General features: G+C 53.9%; 1 protein-coding gene across 5 annotated transcripts in view; it reads right to left on the reverse strand.

Annotated features, from left to right (window-relative positions):
• KAZN (kazrin, periplakin interacting protein) overlaps positions 1–22,084 on the reverse strand; it is a 785,323-nt gene that overhangs the window by 8,765 nt on the left and 754,474 nt on the right. For 4 of the 5 annotated variants that reach the window (XM_041767722.1, XM_041767724.1, XM_041767727.1 and 1 more), the window contains 5 exons: positions 12,355–12,560; positions 11,728–11,846; positions 3,857–4,088; positions 2,079–2,180; positions 1,342–1,508 (listed from right to left, as the gene is read on the reverse strand). In XM_041767722.1, the coding sequence (XP_041623656.1) occupies positions 1,342–1,508; positions 2,079–2,180; positions 3,857–4,088; positions 11,728–11,846; positions 12,355–12,560 (826 nt within the window). The remainder of the gene's footprint in view (positions 1–1,341; positions 1,509–2,078; positions 2,181–3,856; positions 4,089–11,727; positions 11,847–12,354; positions 12,561–22,084) is intronic. The other variant, XM_041767723.1, reaches the window with a different exon arrangement.

Consider the following 22,084-nt stretch of genomic DNA (forward strand, 5'->3'; position numbering starts at 1 on the left):
GAGCTCTGTCAACAAAATAGACAAAGCTTTAGCTATGCTGACCAAGAATTACAGAGTGACTCAAATTACTGAAACCAGGACCGAGAGAGGAGACATTACTACCAACACTACAGAAATAAGATTATAGGGAAATGCTTATATAATCCACTGTATGCCAACAAACTAGCTAACCTAGATGAAATGGACAAATTTCTAGAAAGATACAAACTAACTATTCAAACTGATTCAAGAAGACATAGAAAATCTGTATCTATAACAGATAAAATTTAAGTAGCAAAAAACCCAAACCAAAACAAACAACAATTTCCACGAAGAAAATCTCAGGACCCTGTGGCTTCACCAGTGAATTCTACCAAATGTTTATGGAACAATGAACACCAATCCTTCACATACTTTTCCAAAAAACAGAAGAGGAGAGAATGCTTCCTAACTCATCCTATGAGACCAGTATTACTCTGATTCCAAGGCCACACAAAAATCTCACAAGAAAAAGTCCCTACAGATCAACATCCTTTATAAATATAGATGCAAAGGTCCTCGTCAAAATGCTAGCAAACCTAGTCCAGCAACATATAAAAAGGATTCTACACCACAACCAAGTGAGATTTACCCTACGAATGCAAGATTGGTCCGACATATGAAAACCAATGTAATATGTAATATTAATAGAGCAAAGGACAAATCTGGGGTCTGCTATTTACTAGCTGTGTTACCTTTGGCAAGTACCTTCGTCCCTTCGAATGAGTTTTTTCCATCTATGAAGGAGGGAGAGTGACACCGATTTCTTGGTATTGTCATTAGTGCCCATAGCAAGTATCCAGTAAATGGTCACTTTAGCTTAACTGTAATTAATTTAAGGAGAGAACCCACTGGGAGGGGGTCTGGTTTATCTGTCCAGGTGCTTTTTCTCTGGTCACTTTTCAGATGAGGAGACTGGAGTAGGTAGGTGGACATGGCCTCTCACCTGGACTGTCAGCCCATTGCTATGCTCCTCCCTGCCTCTAAGCCTCTGTCTCACCAGCTCTCCCTGCCTGGAATTGGCCACCTTGACCTCTCCAGCCAGTGAGACTCCTCCCCAGCTCAAATCCCACCCTTGCATGGCCTTTCCTTACACCTGTGCTGCTCGCACTCCCTTCCCTAAACCCCTGGGTGGTTTGGGGGGTTTCTCTACACACTTCACTCAATACCTGACCACTTCTCTGCCTCTTTTTTAGCTGTGATCTTCAGGCTGAAGCACTTTGCTTCTTGGAGCCTCAGGGTGTTGTAGGGAAGAAGTGAGATATAGGGAGCGAGGGGCCCAGGAGGTAGTCAGGATCACCTGCTTCTGCAGCCCACACTCACTTAGCCGGGTGGAAGATGGCGCTCATCTCCTCTGCCAGGTGTCTCCGGAGGATGTGCTTCCCGCTGGGGATGCCCAGGGCAGTAGCCATGGCCTCGGCGTTGAACGTGGGCTCCAGCACCAACACAGCACCGTGAATGCCGCTGTTGGTCAGGTTGTCTGCGTACTCCTGAGGGCAAGGCACAGGGCTGGTTAGCCTGCGGCGGGGGGCTGCCCTGTTAGCTTGACAGGTCTGCCCTGGTGTCCTGCCTTGCTGGTCAAAGTGGGCCACCGTGTTGTCCTGAGGTGTCCTGAGGACCTGCCCTGCTGGCTTGAGGTGCCCTGAGCTCCAAGTGGGGGGGCCTGCCCCCAACAGCAAGGGCTTGTGCCCCTGGGGACCATTAGTTTAAGCCTTAGAGGGATCCCCCAACTCTTTCAGGGCCATGAGGACAGTGACCAAGACTATTTTGTCGCTGATGTATCTCCAGATCTTGGCAGGCATCCCAAAAATACTTGTCTAATGAGATGAGCCTGGATTCAACCCCAGGCTCTTTTCAGAGGACAGCCCAGCCTCTCCACCCCTCCTGCTATGAGAAAGGCATCACTAATGGGGGGTCCCACTGCAGGGGTGGATGTCCCTCTTCTTTAGCGACAAGAGGCAGGCACTCTTGCCAGCCTGGCAACATAAAATGGACACACAGATGTGCATGGGATGTGTATATGCCTGTGAGTCACCCCAGCTCCCCAGCCCCTCACTCACCTTCAGGTCAATGTCCCGCACCCACTTGAGCACCCGCTGGTTGGTCCAGACCACAGGGTCTATGTTCTGTGTCTCGCAGCGGGCGCGGCGCTCCTGGAGGGCCTTGGGATGGGGCGGGGGGAGACAATGGGTCAGCTGGAGGGGGGCATGCAGAGGTCACAAGGGATGAGCGTCCACAGTGCTGGGGGGACTCCAGCATGCCCGTACAAGGAGGAGTCCTGGCTGGCGAGCCCTGGCTTCTCTGGCCACGTCAATCTGGGGCTTGGCCTTTCATTCTGGGAAATGGGGAGAAGCCTGCTTCTGGGGGTGGAGGGCTGGGTGAGACCCCCCAGCCCCTGCTGAATAGGTGTCCAACAATGTGGCTCTTCCATGAGGGGCTAAGTCTCCCGCAGGTCTCCCACGGGTCTCCCCCAGCCCCTGGGGCAACAAGTGTCTCCCTGGTACAAAACATCACCTATGGCGACCTGTAGAGGGATCAGCCTGGTCCCCTTTCACCAGCCTCTGGGGGGCTGGCTCTCAGACAAAGGGCTCCTGGGATGGTGGTGGAGACAGGGACGCCCTGGCCCATGGATTCCTCCAACGTGCCCTGACCAGCCCCAGTGCACCATGCCCATTTCCACACTTTACTGTCACAATCTTCCTGCACATCTGCCTCCTTCACCAGAGTGAGGTTCTGGGGGTCGGGGACCAGGGTCTGCACCTCGCCACTCCCCATGCCCAGGGCCCTGTGGTGAGTGTGTTAGAGGCGCTGAAGAATGGACAGCTCCCTCCTCAGTGTCTCTCCTCCTGACCCTGAGCGGCTGGTACTTTGACATCACTCTAGGAAAAGTAAGCCTTCTGGGCTGACCCTCCTCGCAGGGCCCAGCGATCTGGGGAATATTTGGATCCTAGGGGAGCTGAAGCAGATGCCCCATACTGTCTGACTTGGCAGGGCTCAGAATAAAAGGGGGCATGCAGAGTCCAAACTCTGATTCTCCTCTCTGGGTCCATGGTCTCCTGGCTGGCCTTGTTCACGCCCCTACCTTGGACCCAATGCCGGGACCATATCATCTGTCCTTTGGGCCTTTGCTTGTGCTGTTCTCTCTGCTGGGTTGATTTTCTCTCACACCGCCTGCTAACTGATGCCTGGAATTCCTCTTTCAGATCTCAGTCCAGCTGTCACTACCTTGGGGAAGCCCTCTCTGATTCCTCTGGAAGTTACACCTTCGGGTTTTCATAAAACTCTGGACTTCCCTTCTTGGGGCAGCTTTCCATGGTATGGTGGCACCAGGCTTTTGTGGTTCTTCCTGATAAACAGTGAGCTCTTGGAGGATGAGGGTTCCCCACTTCCCCTACTTGGACACAGGGCATGACCCATGCCCAGTAAACAGCTGTTGGAAGAAGGAAGGAAGAGAGGAAGGGATGGATGCATGGAGGATGGCTAAGTGGATGGATGGCTAGGTGGATGGGTGCATGGATAGCCAGGGGGATGGATGTATGTGTGGAGGGATGCAAGTATGGATGGGTGCATGGATGGCCAGGTGGATGGATGTGTGTGTGGATGGGTGTAAGGATGGCCAGGTGGATGGATGTGTGTGTGGATGGGTACATGTGTGGATGGGTATATGGAGGGACAGGTGGATGGATGTGTATTTTGATGGGTACAAGGATGGGCAAGTGGATGGATGTGTGTTTGGATATGTGTAAGGATGGCCAGGGGGATGGATGGACAGACAGTGGGTGCCAGTGGGGAAAGTAGGGCTGTGGAAGATACCTCCACCTCCTGCCCTGGTCCTCACCTCCCTGCTGAAGTTCACTTGGTACAGCAGCTCGATCCCCAGCAGGATGCTGACCTGGTGGAACTTCTTGGACACGTTCAGATGCTTCTCCAGATCCCGCTTCATCAGGGAATGCAGCATTCGCCCGTCGACCAGGTGGTTTTGGAAGGCCTGAGAGTACTGGGACAGGCCGATGTCATTCAGCCAGGCCTTGGCCACCCAGTGATGGTCCAGGTCAGCGGCTTTGGACAGGCTGGTGAGGACAGACATGGCCAGAGAGAGGGACGGGTGGGGCCAGGTGGCAGAAACAGAGGGACGGGTAGAAATGGGGCAGAGATGGGCAGAATTGAAGATAGAGGGAAAATAATAGGAAGAGATTGGGTGGGGTAGGGCGGGGGACCGAGCAATTACAGAGACGGAAGGAAAAGGGGATGGAGTGAAGAGGCAGAGAGGAAGAGAGATGAAGCAGAGAAGGGGAGAGGGGGGTGCAGGGAGTGGACGGAGAGAGACAGAGACGGACAGATGGACAGAGACAGAGAAACAGAGTGAGCCCCACAGAGCAGAAGAGGGATCGGGAGGGAGGGAGGCAGAGGGAAGAGGGAAAGGGAGCAGGGCTCACTCAGACACCGGTGGGAGGGGACCGTAGCGAGCAGCAGGGCCCTGTGCGGCTGAAGCAGCACCGCGGGAGCCCGCAGCATCCTGGGGCTGCCCCCGGGTGTGGCCCCGGGCCTTGCTCGGCTCCAGAACCCCTGAGCCCACGAAGCTGTGGCCTGGGCCATCTCGCCTCCCTCGACAGCCCCAGAAGCTGGCTTCGCCCAGAGCCACACTGTGGCGCCTTGGAATCAGAATCAAGGCCCCTGGCTTGCCTGTTCCGAGCCCTCTCTCCTCCCCGCCTATCTCACATCTCCCCGCCTCGCACCCCTCGCACCCACATCCTTGCTCGGGCTGCGGGCTGCGCAGTTGGTGCGTGCCACGTGCTTCTCAAATGGTTAAGGAGGTGGACGTGCGGCCTGCGGTCCCCTGCGCGGGCTTTCCCCCGGTCGCCACACGGTGGCAGCGTCACAGAAGGCATGAGAACAGCCCGTCCACCTGCCGGTGACTTGAAAGATGACCCGGGTAGGGACCCCAGGAGGGGGTCGGGAGGTGACAGGGAAATGCGGGCTCACAGAGCGACTCCCTCCTCCCCAGGTCTGGGATGGGGACCAGCATTCTCCACCCTCCCCAGCCCCCGTAGAATACCCTTCACCCGCTTCCCAGCCTGCTCCCTGTGCACCCATCTCTAGCTGGAGACCCCTGTGGGATTTTCACCTCCGCCGGACTCAGCCTCTGGGTTCAAGCTACCACCACCACCTGCACAGATTTCTGCAATTGCCTCCTTACTCTCTCCCTGCTGCCCCCCTGTATCTCCTCTCCCCCACCCTCCCCCGCTCCTTTTTTTTTTATTTATTTATTTATTTATTTTTTTACCCCCGCTCCTTCTTTTTTTTTTTTTTTTTTTTTTTTTTTTACCCCCGCTCCTTCTAATCCACTTTCCCCACAGTGGCCAGATGGTCTTTTAAAACATCAGTCAGATTGTGTCCCTCCTCAGCTTACAACCTTCCAGTGGAGGAACCCTAAATGCACGCTACTAAGAGAAACAAGCCAATCTCGAAAGGCTGCATACTGTGTGATTCCAGTTATATGACATTCTGGAAAAGGCAAAACTATGGAGACAGTGGAAAGATTAGTGGTTGCCAGGGGTTCGGGAGAGGGAGGGATGAACAGGTGGAGCACAGGGGATTTCTTAGGGCAGCGAAATTATTCGGTACGATGCTGTCATGATGGATGCATGTCATCATATGTTCGTCCAAACCCGCAGAATGTACAACACCAAGAGCCAACGCTTCTGTAAACTATAGACTCTGGGTGATCGTGAGGTGTCAGTGTGGGTTCATCGTGTAACAAATGCTCCATTTGGTGGGAGATGTGGATTATGGGGGAGAGGGGGTAGGGAGGATGTGGGAGCTCTTGTACCTTCTTTTCAATTTTGCCATGAAACTAAAACTGCTCTAAAAATTCAAGTTCATTTTAAAAATGAGGGAGGAAAAAGGCTTTTTAAAAAAATAAACAAAATTTAGAGAATTTATCATCAGAGAAATGAACGGCAGGAAATGTTGAAAGACTTTCTTCAAGAGGCAAGAAAATAATAACCGTACGGAAACTTGGCCCACACAAAAGAATAAAGAGTAGAACTCCTAGGAGTCACAATAAAAAACTGGATACGGAAATGGGTAGATTTGAATGGACCTTTCTCCAAAGACAAACAGGTGGCCAATAAACATAGGAAAAGATGCCCATCAATAGCTGTTAGGGAAACACAAATTTCTCTACAATGAGATACAACTTTAGACCCATTAGGATGGCTAAAAATCTCGGAAAACAAGTGTTGTTGGGGGTGTGGTAAAATCAGAATACTCGTGCGCTGTTGGCGAGGATCTAAAATGGTGTAACCACTGCGGAAAACAGTACGCATTTCCTCTAAAGTTAAAAATAAAATTATTATATGATCCAGCAATTCCACTTCAGGGTAGATACCCAAGAGAATCGAAAGCAGGGTCTCAAAGAAGTGTCAATACACCCATGTTCACAGCAGCACTATCCATAGTAGCTAAACCGTCGAAGCCGCCGGGTGTCCACCGACAGAGCAATGGATGAACAAAAGTGCTAGATACACACAGTAGAATATATTCAGCTTTAAAAAGGAAAATGACACCTGCTACAACGTGGATGAATCTTGAGGACGTGATGCTAAGTGACATAAACCAGGCACAAAAAGACAACTACTGTGTGATTCCACTTAAATGAGGTACTGAGAGCAGTCAAAACCATAAATGCAGAAAATAGAAGAGTGGTTGCCACCATACAGGGGGGAGGGAATAACGGGGAGTTGGTGTTTATTGTGTTATTGTGAGCATAGGGTTTCAGTTTTACAAGATGAAGAGAATCCTGGACTGGAGGGTGGTGATGGCCGCACAACAAGGTGTGTACTTTATATCATTAAGATTGTACACTTAAAACCAGTTACGATGGGGGGTGCACCTGGGTGGCTCAGCCGATTAAGTGTCTGAGTCTTGATCTTGGCTCAGGTCATGATCTCAGGGTTGTGAGATCAAGCCCCATGTCAGGCACCACACTGGGCATGGAGCCTACTTAAGATTCTCTCTCTCCCTCTGACCCTCCTCCACCCTTTCTGTCCCTCTCTCCAAACAAAAAAACGAGTTACTATGATAAATATGTGTATTTTACCACAATAAAAAAAATTTTTTTTAAGGAAGGAATAGAGATGATTGGAAATGGTAAATATCTGGGTATTTTTCTCATTTGCTAATCTCCTTAAAAGATAACGGTCAATTTAAAAGAAAAATACACCACTATTACGGAGCATCTAATACACACAGATAAAAATGTATGAAACCAATAGCACAAAGGCAGGGGGAAAACACATCCTACACTGTACACTAAGTTGTATGATATTATTTGAAGACGGTGTGAAGCTAAGGAGGCGTGTTACAAACTGTAGAGCAACAATGAAACGTGAAACAAAGACGTATGGCTCCTAAGCCAGCAGTGCGGACGTTCAATTAATACAAAGTCAGCAAAAGAGGGTGAAAAGGAGCAAAGAGTAGATGTAAGTAAAACAAAAGAAAACAAGAAGCCTCTCCTGGCTGCCCTCTGCGGACGTAACGTCACAAGTCCTTGGAGTGGCCCCAGCAGGGTCGGGCCTCCCCTTGGGGCTCAGGGGGCACGTCCAGGCCCTTCGGGTGCTCCCACCCAGGTCCTGGCCCCCTGGGGCGCTGGGCCTGGCCTCTCCCGGGGCCCACTGCCTCCCAGCCCTGCGCTGGCTCCCTGCTCCCCTGCCCGCTGAGGCTTGCTCTGACGGCTCTGTCTGACGTTGCCCCCCCAGCCTGCGGCTCTGCCTCTAAGGATTCCCTTCAAAGCACCGATCACACGTGGAACTTTAAAAAACGAAGTGATCTGAGCACAGAGACTCTGCGGAAGGGCCGGCCTCGTCTCGACACACAGCCTCCCCGGGAGAGCCGCCGGAGAAAGGAGGGATGGCTCCCCGCGTGGCCGCTGCCTCCTGCTCCTCTGCCCCCCAGGACCGCTGGGCTCTGCCCCGAGGCCTCCTCGTCTCCGGGCCGTGCTCCACCCCACACCACCCCCCTCACCTGCTTGAGTCTGACAGGGCTCGTGCCGGGTCAGAGCCCGCCTCTGCACCCAGAGCCCCCTGGGCGGCCCCGTCCCTGCCGCTGTCACCCTGCTGCTCATCTGGCCTGTGGCCCACCAGATGGCCCGCTCCTGGACAGTGGGACCTGGTCTGGCTCCCCTCCTGGCTCCGGCCTAGTGCTCCACAGCCTCTGCTCTATGGTCCAATGCACAGAAGACAAAGCAAGGCCAGGTGAGGGGGCATTGACTCCAGTCCCCCAGGAGGCCGCCCAGGACAGAGCTCCCACACTGGAAACTTCTGATGCAAGACAAGCTCCCCTCTAGGGAGGAAAAGTGCCAGGCAGGCCCCCTCTTGGGGCTGGGCTCCAGCCTTGTCACTTCAGAGTGGCCCTTCCCAGGCTTATCTGCCACTGTCACGGCTCTCTTGCCTGGGGCCCCGAGTTGGAGCTCCCAGCCCTCCGAATCAGGTGCCACGGGGCCCGGTTGTCACTGGTGGGGACCAGAAGCCCCCTTCTCCAGTCCGAGGGAGGGTTTGCTCAGCAAATCAATGGTGCAACAAGACATGGGGTGGGAGGGTGGGAGGGGCCCCTGGCTGAAGCTACTTGGGGGAAGCCATTTAGAGTCAGCAATATCCATCCGCATGCTGACAGCTAATGCACTCTTGCCCTTCAGAACGGTTCTCTTTTCATTAAAGTTGTCCCCATGGGGCCTCGGCTTGGCAACACTTTCCCAGCTGTTGGTCTGAGCTATTGCAAGCGCCCAAGTTGAAGAAAACGGCACGACTTTAAAAGTAATTCAGATGTTTTGTAAAATTTGACATTTCCCTGCCCCAAACTGGGGCTGGATTAGGCCCTGAAATCCGAGTTTGGGCACAGAATTTAGACATCGTCTAGGTCATTATTCAAAACAGAAAACACAAGGCCACTCTGGCTCCATCACCCTGAGCTCTGGGACCTTGTGTCTCTGTGCCCCAGCCGTCCTCAAAGTGGGGCTAATCGTGCCCACCTCACAGAAGGTGTGGGGGCTGAAAGAGACCGGGGAACATGAAACCCAGGACACCTGGGTGGCTGAGCAGTTGGGGGTCTGCCTTCGGCCCACGGTGTGACCCCGGGGTCCTGGGATCGAGTCCCACATTGGGCTCCCCATAGGGAGCCTGCTTCTCCCTCTGCCTGTGTCTGTGTCTCTGTATCTCTCATGAATAAATAATAATTATTTATTATTAATAAATAATAAATAATTAAGATTTTTTTTTTTTTAAGAAAGAACGTGAAACCCTTAGCATAGAGTCTGGGCTCATTCCATGTTCCATAAACACGAGTAGTGGGGGTCGTCGATGTTTTTGACATTGAGGCGACATGGGATAACGGAAAGGGGATCAACTTGGAAGTTGGGTATTTCATAGTGTGATTTTGCATTCAGGATTTCTCCGGGCCTCACTTTATCCATCTCTAAAATGGGGTCAGAATGTCTACCCCGCATTTCCGTTTTGATGGTTAAATAGAATCATGTCTATAAAGCGACTGGTGACCGGGCTGGTGGATTTGGTGGTCGGTACTTTAGAGATAAGAGGAACCAGGCCCAGGGAGGGCAATGTCATGCCCCAAGCCACGCAGGATGTGTTCTTGAAGATGACCTCACTGGGGTTCTTACCCTAGAGGTCACGGGCCCCTGAAAGTTCCTTTTTTTTTTTTTTTTTTTTTAAGATTTTTATTTATTTACTCATGAGAAACAGAGAGAGAGAGAGAGAGAGAGAGAGAGAGAGAGAGAGAGAGGCAGAGACACAGGCAGAGGGAGAAGCAGGTTCCCTGCAGGGACCCCGATGTGGGACTCGATCTTGGGTCTCCAGGATCATGCCCTGGGCCGAAGGTGGTGCTAAACCGCTGAACCCCCCGGGCTGCCCCCACCGAAAGTTCCATGAGTGAGTCAGAGGGTCCCAGAAAGCAAATCGTGGAGTTTCTGTATATCGCCTCTGGGGCAAGTGTCAATAGTTTTTGTCAGATTCTCCAAGGGGCCGTGGTCTCCAAAAGTTAAAGGAACCGCTGTTCTGATTGAACCCCCTTCACTTCACAGGTGGAGAAACCGTGTCCCAGAGAAGGCAAGGCCACGGCAGGTTAGAGACAGGCCAGATTTCCGCCAGGAACGAGGCCTCCCTCCTGCAGGGAGCCTGGGGGTGTCTGATGTGGGGGCACAGGATCCTCGGAAACAGTCCTGACCACGGCTCTGGGAAATTTCCAAACTCCCTTCACATCTGTCTGCCGATTTGCGTCCGTCCACACCCTTCTGGGTGCTGTTGCATCTCTGTTCCTAGGGGTTCTTGGGGTCAACCATGTTTTGGGGGGAACTTGGGCAGTGATCCTGCATTTTTGCAAGGTGTAGGGGCAGCCCCATGCTGTTCAACAGGCAGCATTTACTGACCACGTTGGGAGTGGGACAAGGGGGCAGGAGGGTGCTCCTGCTTGGGTGGCAGAGGATACGGGGGGAGGCACCGGTTAGAAGGAGGTGGTGAGTGGGAAGTGCTTGTGGGGCCCTAGGGAGGGACAGGCCTCCGAGAAAGCAGGCTCGTGCCTGCTGTTCCCCTCCCCTGCCCATCACTCCCCTCCGCCACCCTTCACCCCCAGCCCTGTCCTGCAGGGTCCTGACTTGCTGACAAGAGCCTGGCACCTTCTGGCTTCGCTTGCTTTCAGTCGCCACCTGAGTTTTGATCTGATCTCACATGTCTCTGCGGCCACCTAGGAATCTCGCCAAGGGCCCAAGGCAGGACGCACACGAGCCTTTGGTTTCCTGCTTCCACACTAGCCTGGGTTCCCCGTCTTAGCCCCCTCACATTTTAATCCACAAAGCAGCTTCTGCAAATAATAGCACACACCACCAGGTTTGATTAATTAACTGCACGAAAATGATGGGGAACCAGTGAAGGAGATAATTATGCAAAAACAGAAAGTGTCAGATTTACTACGTGCGCTAGTTCTTTCTGCATGCTGAGGACTGAGGGGGGTGTTCTGGTTTCCCTGGAGCTGCTTGGGGAATGAGCTCCCCCGCCAGCAGCTCCTGCTCGGAAAAAGGTCAGGAGGGAGGCAGGAGATGGGACAGAGGCGGGGTGTGTGGGAGGGGGTGTGAGCAACGGGGACAGGACACACCTGATGAGAGGGACCACAGGCCATTCCCAGGTGTGGTTGCTAAAGGAGCCCCTCCGGGCCGGCCCTAATCCTCTGGGGGAGTTGGTGCCATAAAGCCCTTTGCTCCATTTCTTCTCTGTCCCATTCTACTTCTCCCTGCCTTACGCCATCCGTCCTCCCCCTGGAAGGGTAGACCCGGGGTTGAGGTGGATGTAGGAAGAGCAGACATTCTGGCCCAGTTCCCCGACCTGCTTGGGCCGGCCCTCAGGGATAGAGGAGTTTCTGGGGGTGTGTGAGGCCCCCCTGCCTCCCGGCTTGGGGATCATGGGGGTGGGACCTCATTGATTCCCAGTAGCTCCATCTTTCTATGGGGAGGCCTGGCCCAGAGCAGGACTGGGGAGCACCTGACCCCCACCCAATCCCCGGGGAATACCCCACCGCCCTCCATCCCTGGCCCAGTCTACAGTGCCCGTTTGCCCCCCACTGTGGGATCTGGGGGTCTCGGGGTACACCTTCGTCCCTTCTCCCTGGAGGCCCAGCCGGGTGGGGTGCCCAGGCATGCCGACCCACCTCCTGCCCGCCTCGGCGTCGCGGTAGTCCTCGATGGCCAGCCGGAGCTTGCGCCGGTGCAGGGAGCTGCACACGCCCAGACCCAGCTCCAGGTCCTCGTCACTCAGGCTCAGCAGCACCTGCTCCCCAGGAAGGTGAGGACTGAGCGCCCAGAGGGAACGTGTGCGGTGGGCGCCCGAGACCCCCAGGACCTGCTGCTGGCTGCGGCTGAGCCCGGAGGGGTCTGTTAGCATGAGGCTGGGGCCCAGCACCCGCCTGTCTCCCTGCACATCCTTCTCTGGGGTCCACGCAGAGCACTTGGTGCATCCCTGCTCCAGGAGGTGGGAGGAATCACATCCTGACCAAAAGAGCCCTCTGGCCAGTCCTGCCTTCCTCCAGCCGGGTACGGAAGGTGAGACCCAACTTAAAGATGCAGAGGCCGAGGCTGGGAGGGCTACGAGCCTTGCCGGGGAGATGCGATGATTTACTGGGGACACTGGGGCCTGAGGCCAGTTCAGCTGGCTCCTGGAACACGGCTCCTCCTCCCCCGGATGGGGTGGCGTGGGGGGTGGAGCAGGCCAGCTCGGGGTTGGTAACGGTCACGGTCACGGGAGGGAGATGCACGCTGGGATCCCGGAGGCGCCCTACCTTCCCGCTCTTCACGTTCTCCGCACAGGCCTTGACGTACATGGGCATGGCCATGACCACCTCCAGCCAGGCCTGGACGGTGCCGGCCTTCCAGTGGGACATGGGGGTGGTCCTGACCAGCTCCACCTGCTGCAGCCGGTCCATCTGCTCCTCGCCCTCCGACAGGCTGAGGCTCTGCCTCGTGGGGCTGCACTGGCTGTCCGAATCTGCAACACACAAGCGGGAGCTGCTGGGGAGGCGGGCGGGGGCTGCGGGGGGGCTGCGGGGGGGGCGGGTGCAGGGCCTGGGCAAGCCGCACCCCTGCCTCTGCACTCCCCGGGCGCAGGGGAGGGCAGGGCGTCTTCCCCACCCATTTCTTCTCTCCAGAGTCAACGGGCTCCTGTTTCATTTTTTTTGCCGCCCCTCCCCCATTACAAAAGCAATCGGTCCCCGCCCCCCAACAGAAGAACTGGGTCTTAAAAACGTAATCCAGGAAAGGATGAAAATAAACCAGAAAGTGAAAGTCGCCCCAGATCCCACGCCACCCGGAGACAGCAGCTGTTAGTTGTAGTTAAATAGTCTTTGGGATACACAGATGCCCACGCTCACGAACACACACAGACCCACGCGCAGACACGGTGCTCCCCGCTGCGCGATGTTCCCATTTACCCCGCGGGGGGCCATCCCCCCACCTCCGGGGACATCTGTGGTTTCCTTCCACAGCGCAGGATGCCTCAGGGGATGCTTTGTACTCTATGTCGCCTGCCTCCTACTGACGGGCATGGGTTGTCCCCGTTTCTCACTATTGTGAACGACGCAGCGTGGTTATCTCCGGGCAGCCGGGTGACAGCCGGGTGACTTATTTCCTTAGGATAAACGGAGCCTCGGCTCCGCTCCTTACTGCACCCACACCTGTTTCCAGAGGAGCCCCTCATCAACGAAAATGTTTATCCCCCTGCATTTCCCAGCCCGACTCTTCGGTCCGTGGTGGGACGTAACAGCACCTGACGAACGGGTCAGGTTCAGGCTACAGAGACTTGACGGAGACAGAGAGAGAGAGAGAGAGAGTCTCTTTCTCTAAAGCAGGGTTACAGATAAACACCCACACAAACCCACTACCACGAGAAATGACAAGTATTCAAAAAAATAATAAGCCTGGTTAGAAAGGACCCTGCCGATACTGTTACATTAGAAATGATCATGACGACGTAAAAAAAAAAAAAGGGCTTATCCATCAAATCAGCCACATGGTTACAAATCTGCGTGCGAAGTCCCTGAGCTCGGGTGCCGGGAAGGATGAGATTACTCTCCTCTTGCTGTACTTACATGTCTCATCAAAGTTCCATGACAAACGTGTGCAAATTTTTAACAAAAATTGGAGAAATTAAATAGGAAGCGGTATAAATGGTTATTGAGGGGAGGTTGAATGATGAGCAATGCCTCATTCGTGTTATTGGAATATATGTGCTTAATGAGGAGTGCGTCACTGCGGAATATTTTTGACAATAATCTAATCGCCAAGTGAAGAAGGACAGGTCACGACAGCAGGTGCATCGTCGGCCCAGCTGCCTTTTCGAGGTGACGTAGACAGGAGTACAGGACGGAGAGCTCTGACTGTGTGTGCATGTGTATACGTGGGCATTGACACGTATAAAATACTAGTTGGGATAAATGTTTAAAGCCTGAGTGCAGAAAGGGGTGACGGGTTAATCGCATGTGAACGTGTGCGTGTGATGGTTTTGTGCCCGTGTGAGTGTGCGAGCGTATTTGCACGTGTGTGCCTGCTTTCCTGTTTCCCACGTTTCCTGCAGCGAGGTATGCTATTTTTGAGGTGTTTTTATTTTCGAAATGGAGAAACGCAGCCTAGAAATCTTTTTCGAGTTACGACGAGTCCGCTCTCCCCGGTGCCTTCACCCCTCCCCGGCCCTCGTCATGTAGACTCTTGCCAAACGGCTCCGTCAGCTTGGGGACCACGCACACACCCCGCTCTGCCAACACCTTTCTCCCCAAGGCCGCGAGCCTCTACCTGGTAAGCCCAGAGCCCTTCCCCCTCCCTGGAGCACGCAGCGGGTGGGCAGGAGGATGCCGCCCAGGCGGAGCCACCTGACTCGGGGTGGGCAGCCCTCAGGCCTCATGCCTCAGTTTCCAGCACTGTAAGATTGGCTCGGTGCTGCTCCCTGCCACCTGCATCCTCCCCTGGGCTGCTCTGGGGCCTCAGTGACTGGGGATGCTGGGGCCTGTCTATGCCAGATGGGGAGGGCTTGAGAAGCTCCTGGAACATCATCGCGTTTCCCTTCTCGGGTGGGAGGAGGCCTCTTCCCTGCCCCCAGGGAAACGGCAGATGGGCACAGAGCTCCGGAGCTCCGTGCAGGTCGCCAGCCTGAGCACACGTTGCCATGACGCCCGGGAATGCGGGAACAGAAGCCTCCTCTGCAGCCCTGTCTGGGGCCCCCGAGTTTCCACTCATCGCCAGCCTAGGTGTCCCTCCCGCTGGTCCCTGGCTCCGCAGGGCAGGTTTGGCTTGCAGGGATTGGGCCCTGCAGGTGTGAACCCCTGGCACACAGTGGGGGTGTCCTCCCAGGTGGGAGAGAGCCGAGAATCACTGCGCTATTCCTGTCACTGAGCCGTGTCTCTGTCACACGCTTCCGGGAAGGTGAGAGACGAACATCACTCCTCCTCGTCGTCGTATCTGGGTACCTGAAGTTCTAGGACACAGCCCGCGATGTCCATTTGGACTGGGCCTGTGGAAAGAGGTTTTGGAGTTGAGCAGACGTCGGCTCTGGGCCAATTTCTTGACCTCTCGAAGCCTCTGTTTTCCCGTCTATAACATGGGTATAACGATCCTACTACTGTCTACCTCCCGGGTTAATGACTCATGAACTCCGCACAGGAAGCGATGGTAGGGCACTGGGGACTTGCCTCAGGCCCGCCGCCTTCCTGGGGTGAACTTGGCTTGAGTTCAGCTCAGGAGCTTAGGGGTCCCACTTGGGGTCAAGCCCACCGGGGCCAAAACGCATCGTCCCAGCAGGACGTGGGCCTGGTCCGGGTGGGAGAGGCCGGGCTCCCCACAAGGTGAGGGGCGGGCTCGTGGGTCCCAGGCCCGGGGGGGCGGGGGTGGCGCGTGACTGGGCCTCCCCAGGGAAAGGAGGAAGGAAGGAGAAGAGAGGCCGCGAGAGTCAGAGAGAGACTCAAAGAGCAGAAGCCTTCAGGAGAGAAGCAGCGCCCAGGAGCGACAGGTGTGCAAATACTTGGGGGTCATTCTGCAGCTCGAGGGCCCGGCCGCTGAGGAGAGCCGGCTGTCCTCACCTGTCGTCACCTGCGGGTGGCGGGTGGCATCCGGCTCCAGCATGCGGGAGGCCCCGCTGGGCTCCTAGGAACAAACCACGCCTTCGCCACCGCGCTACCTCTGTCCCCCTCTGCCCTTGCCCGCAGGACTGCAGAAGGCCCGACGGGGCGGGGGGTGTCTTTGGGGTTGTAAACCGTTAATTAAAGGCAACTTCCAAAATGCAGGCATCACAGGGCCAGGTTTTCTGTTGGGGTTCCATCAGTCCTGGCTTTTATTCCCCTCTGTCTCAGCCCTGACGGGGGGAGTAGCTCCCACGTCGAGTCAGGTGGGGAGGTGGGCCGGCCGGGCCCCTGGCAGAGGCCGAGGGGGGGTCCGTCTGGATCCTTCCAGGTGGGTCCGGAAGAAGAGGCTCTATGTTCTCCCGCCAGATGGATATTGTCTGGTCCCAAGAGCCTGAAATATTTCCTCTCCGGTCTGTCACACAAAATCCTGTTCAGAAACCTTTGGGTTCTGAGGTCGGCGCGGGAGTGGAGAGGCCGGGGCCTGACTGCTGGCTCTTCCGTTGCTCTCAGGGAAGAGTCTGGAATGTGCTTGGCCTCACCATTGCCATCTGTGAAACGGGAGGACGGTAACGTCTAACGTCACAGGCCTAGGTGAGGCTGAGCGAGGGGATGGACGCCGCTCACGGTGCCCTGCCCGGTGTCCCACACGGAGCAGGGGGTCGGGGGCCGAGCAGGGGCCTTCACCCTCTGCAGCCTCACGGCTCGCACACCCTACACCGGCTCCGGCCCGCGAGGAGCTACACGCCACACGTGGCTGTTGAGCACCTGCTCCGTGGCTCGCCCACACTGAGAAGTACCTACGGTATGGAATACATGCTGAATTCTGGAGACTTTGTCCAAAAAAAAAAAAAAAAAAAAGAAGAAGAAGAAGAAGAAAACATAATCTCAAGAATTTTTATGTGGATCTCATATTGAAACGACAATATTTGTGGTAACTACACGTTACGTCACCTAGTTGTTAAAATCCATTCCACCCGTTTTTACTTTGTAGTAGGTCTCCTAGAAAATCTAAAATGACATATGTGGCTCACGTGATCCTCTTCCTGCACCGAGCTGGATTAGACGGAAGGTTTTGTTTGTTTTCCCATCGCCTTTCCCCCCTTCTGTTGGTGTGGAAATGAGGGAGGCACCTGATTTCTCTGCTTTGGGGTCAGTGGTTCTCAAAGTGCGGCCCCAGCGGCACCTGGGGACTCGTTAGCGATGCAGATTCTAGGATCCCACCCCGGAGTTCCTGGGGCAGCGGCTCTGAGGGCTGGGGTCCAATAATCTGTATTTTAACAAGTCCCCGCCCAAGGTGTTTCTGATATACACCAACTTCTAGAACACTCTTTATTAGCTACCCTTGAAAACTTACCATGCGTATTTGACTTAACAAAACCTATGGTTGAACAGGATCTTAATGCTCTGCCCTAAATAGTAAGTTATTTGAACATTCTGATCACCCCTTCTGACTTACCACCTACTGTGTCCATTATTTTAATTCTGTCCTTTGGGGAAAAATAAAACCTCACAATTTTAGACACTGTTGTCATGATGATTTTTATCCTGATAATATTTGCTTAAAATAATTTCCCTGCACGTTAATCACGGTGTTCACCACTTCTTCTTGAGCCTCAGACCTAATGTCTAGGATGATTTTTCTTATTCCTGGAGAACCTGATTTGAAAGTTCCTCTGATGAAGAGTATTTTCTGGGGGGTAAGCTCCTACAGCTTTTGTTTATCTGAAAAAAGCCTGTGTTTCCCCCTCGTCCTTCAAAGAGCTTTGCTGGGCACACAGTTGTAGGTCTACGGTCATTTCTTTCCGGCACCTGGAGGACGTTGCGCCAACACCGATTTCTGGCTCGTTAGCTCCTTTTAAGGTTTTTCTCTTTGTCTTTGGGGTTCTGCAGCTTCATTACGATGGGGCTACCTGTGGATTTCTTCTTATTTTGACTGATTTAAATTGAGCTTCCTTCCTGTATCTCTTGGTTGATTTTTGGAATATCCTCAACCATCATCTCTTAAAATATTGCCTCTTCTCCATTCTCTCTTTGCTCTCCTTCTGGGATTGGTCTTTCTAATTCTATCTTCCCTCTCTCGTAAGCTGGTGCTGTCCACCAGAGATTCCTGTGATGGTGGAGATGCTAGATCATCCGCACGGTGTGTTATGGCAGATGGAAGCCACATATGACTGCGAACACTCAAAATGTGGCCAGTGCACCTGGGGAACTGACCCTAAAGCCTTATTGAATTTTAATCCAATTACTGATTTACATTGCCACATGTGGCTAGTGGCTGTTGCATGGTGGACCAGGAAGCCCTGATTTCTCATGGTTTCCAACAACTTATTTCTCTGCGTTGCAATCTGGTAATTTCCTTTGACCTATTTTCCATTTTTAAAATTCTCTCTTCAGCAGCTTATTCTGCCGTTTAGTCCATCCTCGGATTCTATTTTATTTTATTTATTTTTTTCCACACCAGGCGTGGAGCCCAACGAACGCTTTGAACTCACAACCCTGAGATCAAGACCAGAGCTGAGATCGAGTCAGATGCTTCACTGCCTGAGCCACCCAGGCGCCCCTGGATTTTATTCTTTTAATGTTACTCACTGTATACTTCCAAAGGTTCTAGTTGGTTCTTTTCACCTGGCCTTTTCATATTAGTCTCTTGTTGTTTGCTCATGTTTATGACTTCGTGTTAAATTTTTTAAAGTTTTACATACATATTAGCTTATATTTGATATTGGTAATTACTGTATCTGAAAAGCCCTTGGAGGGTCTACATCTGCTGTATTTTTCTGTGGACTCTCATGCATGCAGAGCTCACATTTGATCTTCTGGGAATCTCTGAGTCTGAACAGCAAATGCTTTCCTCCAGAGAGGATTTCTGTGATCCGCCAGGGGGGTAGGGGTGGGTGGGGGGATGGCACCTGAGAGCAGGGACCATCTCAATCCTGTTAGGATGACCTGGAGAACGAGAGACCACTTTGCCACACCCCAGCGTTTACTTCCCTGTTCACAGTCCTGACATCAGCATCTGCCCCCAGGACAGACCCCGGTTTTCATACTTGGTTATTGCTCACTGCTTCTCTGCTCCCGTTCTGGTCTTAGCTCACGAACTTTTAGTTTTGGATGGGGGCAGCGTGGGGATTTCCCTTACTTTTGGTGAGGCCAGAGACTAACATTAAGAACTATGTTTTATTTTTTTGATTTATTTATTTATTTTTATTATTATTATTTTTAAATATATTTTATTTTAGATTTGGTGGTTTGGTGTGAGAGGACATCCTCTTGCTGTGTGCACAGTCCACGCTGTGCTCTTCACATTCTGCTAGTGCATGGGTCTGTCTATATGCCCTGCCACAAAGGTCAGGGGTCAAGTCTATCCCTCTCTTTATCACCCAGTCCTGCTTCATGGTCATGCCACCATTAAAAGACCAAGTTATGGGAAAGGGATAGTCAATAGTTTTTTTGTTTTTGTTTTGTTGTCATTGTTTTAATTTGAATCTTCCCGGGGATCTCATGTGCTCAACATCCATCACTGTCTCCCTGGATAAAGCCCAAGCTCTTCACATGACAAGGCTGGGTGTGACCCAGCCCTTTGCCGACTTCTCAGTGACACCCCCCCCACACACACACACTTTCCAGCACTCCCGGTCCCCTCTCCCCTCTCGAATCAGTCACGCCTGCTGCTCTCTGCCTGGAAGCACCCAGCTGCGGGCTGCTCTGCTTGGCGAACTCCTATGAAGTCTGTAGGCTCTATCAAAATGTCACCTCTTCCCGGGACCCCTTCTCTGGTCCCCTGGTGTCGGCCGGTCACCACTCCCTACAGCACACGCGCGTCCACGCCTCCACTCCACACGCATGTACTCACAGTACTCTCATTAATCCAGGTGCAGTTCTTGCCTGCACTTCTCACGGCTGACATTAATGAACGGCCATGGGATTATTTGGTGAGTGTGCCCCCCGCTAGGATGTAGACCCCATAAGGACAGGCGCAGGGCCCTCTTTTGCTCCCCAGGTATCCCTGACACCTAGCACGGCCTCAACCTCTGCCGATCTCTGTGGTGTAAACTCATCCACCTCGGCCTGTGTCAGTGACCAACGAGAGGCCACGGGGTGTGGAGCCGGCACCCAGTTTGGGAGCCTGTATGAGCCAGAGTCGCCCACTACTGCCTGGACAGAAGGCACCCGTAGGTTTTGCTTAAAAGAAAGTGAGCAGGGAGGGGAGGCGGTGAGGAGGAGGGAGCAGGCCTCTCGTCTCCTTCACACCTCCTTTTCCGCCACATCCAACTGCTTGCAGGCAAATGCACCACCCAGGCTCATTCCTTTTACTTGGCCGATGGCAGGGGCTCTGGGCCTCAGCACTACTGAATGGCATTGGGGACCAGCTTTCTTTGTCGTGCAAGCTGCCCTGCTCAGGGGAGGATGTTTAGGAGCACACCCAGCCTCCATACCCTGGATGCCTGCAAGCCCACGGCGCAGCTGCTCCCAGTGCCCCGTCCTCCTGTTCTCAGCCTGCCCCATCCGGGCTGCCAGCTCTGGTCAACACTCACCCCCTCGGGCCGTGGCAGGCGGCCCCGGCACCACCTCACCAGCCAGAAGCTGAATTCTCATTTTTAAAATACTGCATTATGAGGGATCCCAGGGTGACTCAGTGGTTCAGCTCCTGCCTTTGGCCCAGGGCATGATCCTGGAGTCCTGGGATCAAGTCCCGCATCAGGCTCCCTGCATGGAGCCTGCTTCTCCCTCTGCCTGTGTCTCTCTGCCTCTCTCTCTCTCTATCATAATAAATAAAATCTTTAAAAAAATACTGCATTATGAGATGAGAAAGTAACGTTTTATGGCCTGACAACCGTTGCTGCATTGGATGGAGATGCTTCGCTGGGGCCTCAGCCTCAGCTCCAGTGAGCTCTGTGCCAAAGGCAGACCCCAGCATGCCCAATCAGACAACACAGGTTCAAAGGGCATCAAGTCACTGGGCGTGTAGCTGCCGGAGTGACAGCAGGACCCAGGGGGAGGGGTGCTGCCCACCCACAACACCCTGTCCCCAACACCCAGTGGGCCCTGGGGGGCCTTGAGCTGAAAAGCTGACCGCGCTCCTGCACCCACATGTCCCTTAAAGTCCACGACACCACGAAGCACACAGAGAGGCCCAACAGAGCTACTTTACATGTTCAGAGAAAATGTCACATTCCTCTGTTTCCCCTCAGTTTTGGTGCCACTGTCTGGCAAGGGCCTAAGCTTGTGCTCACTGTATCTGTCTCCTGGCCCAACAGGACCCCTGGCCCCAGCCTCAGGGGACATCCTGCCCCGGTTACCGTGTCCCACCAGCCCCTTGGAGGCAGGGAGTCCAACCCCTGCAGCTGGCAAGGCTCCGCCCACTCTGTGCTCATTTCCCGGGTGGACGCCTGGCAACTATTTCCTGAGTTTACAGACTTAGGGGCAAGATATGAAGAAGAGGCCCAGGGAAGGCCAGCTTCCCTTCTGCTACGCAGTGACAACTACGGCCTGCTTAAAAAATATACACAGCAACGCTCCTCCTCGTTAACCCGTCCTTGTGCTGAATGGTGCCCACATTTGGGAAGTCCTTCTTAGTCTGCAATTGGAATTTCTTTGCTCTTTCATTTACGTGAGGGGCACATGCAGCTGGGGGCCGGCCTCTACCTGCATTCCCGCCGCCTGTCTTCTCTCCCCACACATTTTCCTGGCTGGCTTTTCCACTGCTGCGTGGGACTGGAAGGTGAAGCAGGGGGGATCTTTGAGAGGAGGCTGTGGGCTGAATGACTCTCCTCCTGGCGTCCCCGTGGAGATAGTGCGAGTTTGCATCTCTACGCCTCTTGGAGGCGAGGCTGGAGCTATGGGTTGCTGTGGGCTGTGGGGGCCCAGCTGTGCCCCGGGCTCCCTGAGCAGATTTTCAGCCTCTTCCAGTCACCGACCCTCCTGACTCCCCTGGGCCTCCGGACCTCTCAGGTTCCTTCTGGCTTGGCCCAACCTGCTTCCGTGAACCCTGTGGACTGTGGTCATCATGATGGTTGTGAGACCCTTATGCATTTGCTCGCTGGCACAGGGGACCCCCGCAGAAAGCCAGGTCCATGGGCCTCTCGTTCAAGGAGAGGCACTTGGAGGCAACGCCTTCCATGGGATCCTCCTAAGCAGTTACTGCAAACTACCCAACATCCTACCTCCTTCAAACTGCATCCCGGCTGCCTAGAAATGTCCTATACAAGCGGGGAGCTATTTTGCTTCTTGCATGCAGGCCAGTTTAGGAAGAGCAAAGACGCCGATGACCAGTATTTCTTTAATGTTCTTCAAATTGAAGACAGAGCTTTGGCGAGGCTCACGGGGATGGGGGGCATTCTTACAACTTCGATGCCTACTAGAAATGCCAAGGAGAAAACTGGTGCCAGTCTTGGCTTTCTGG

The sequence above is a fragment of the Vulpes lagopus genome, chromosome 8, assembly GCF_018345385.1.
Source record: "Vulpes lagopus strain Blue_001 chromosome 8, ASM1834538v1, whole genome shotgun sequence".
Classification (NCBI taxonomy): Eukaryota; Metazoa; Chordata; class Mammalia; order Carnivora; family Canidae; genus Vulpes; species Vulpes lagopus.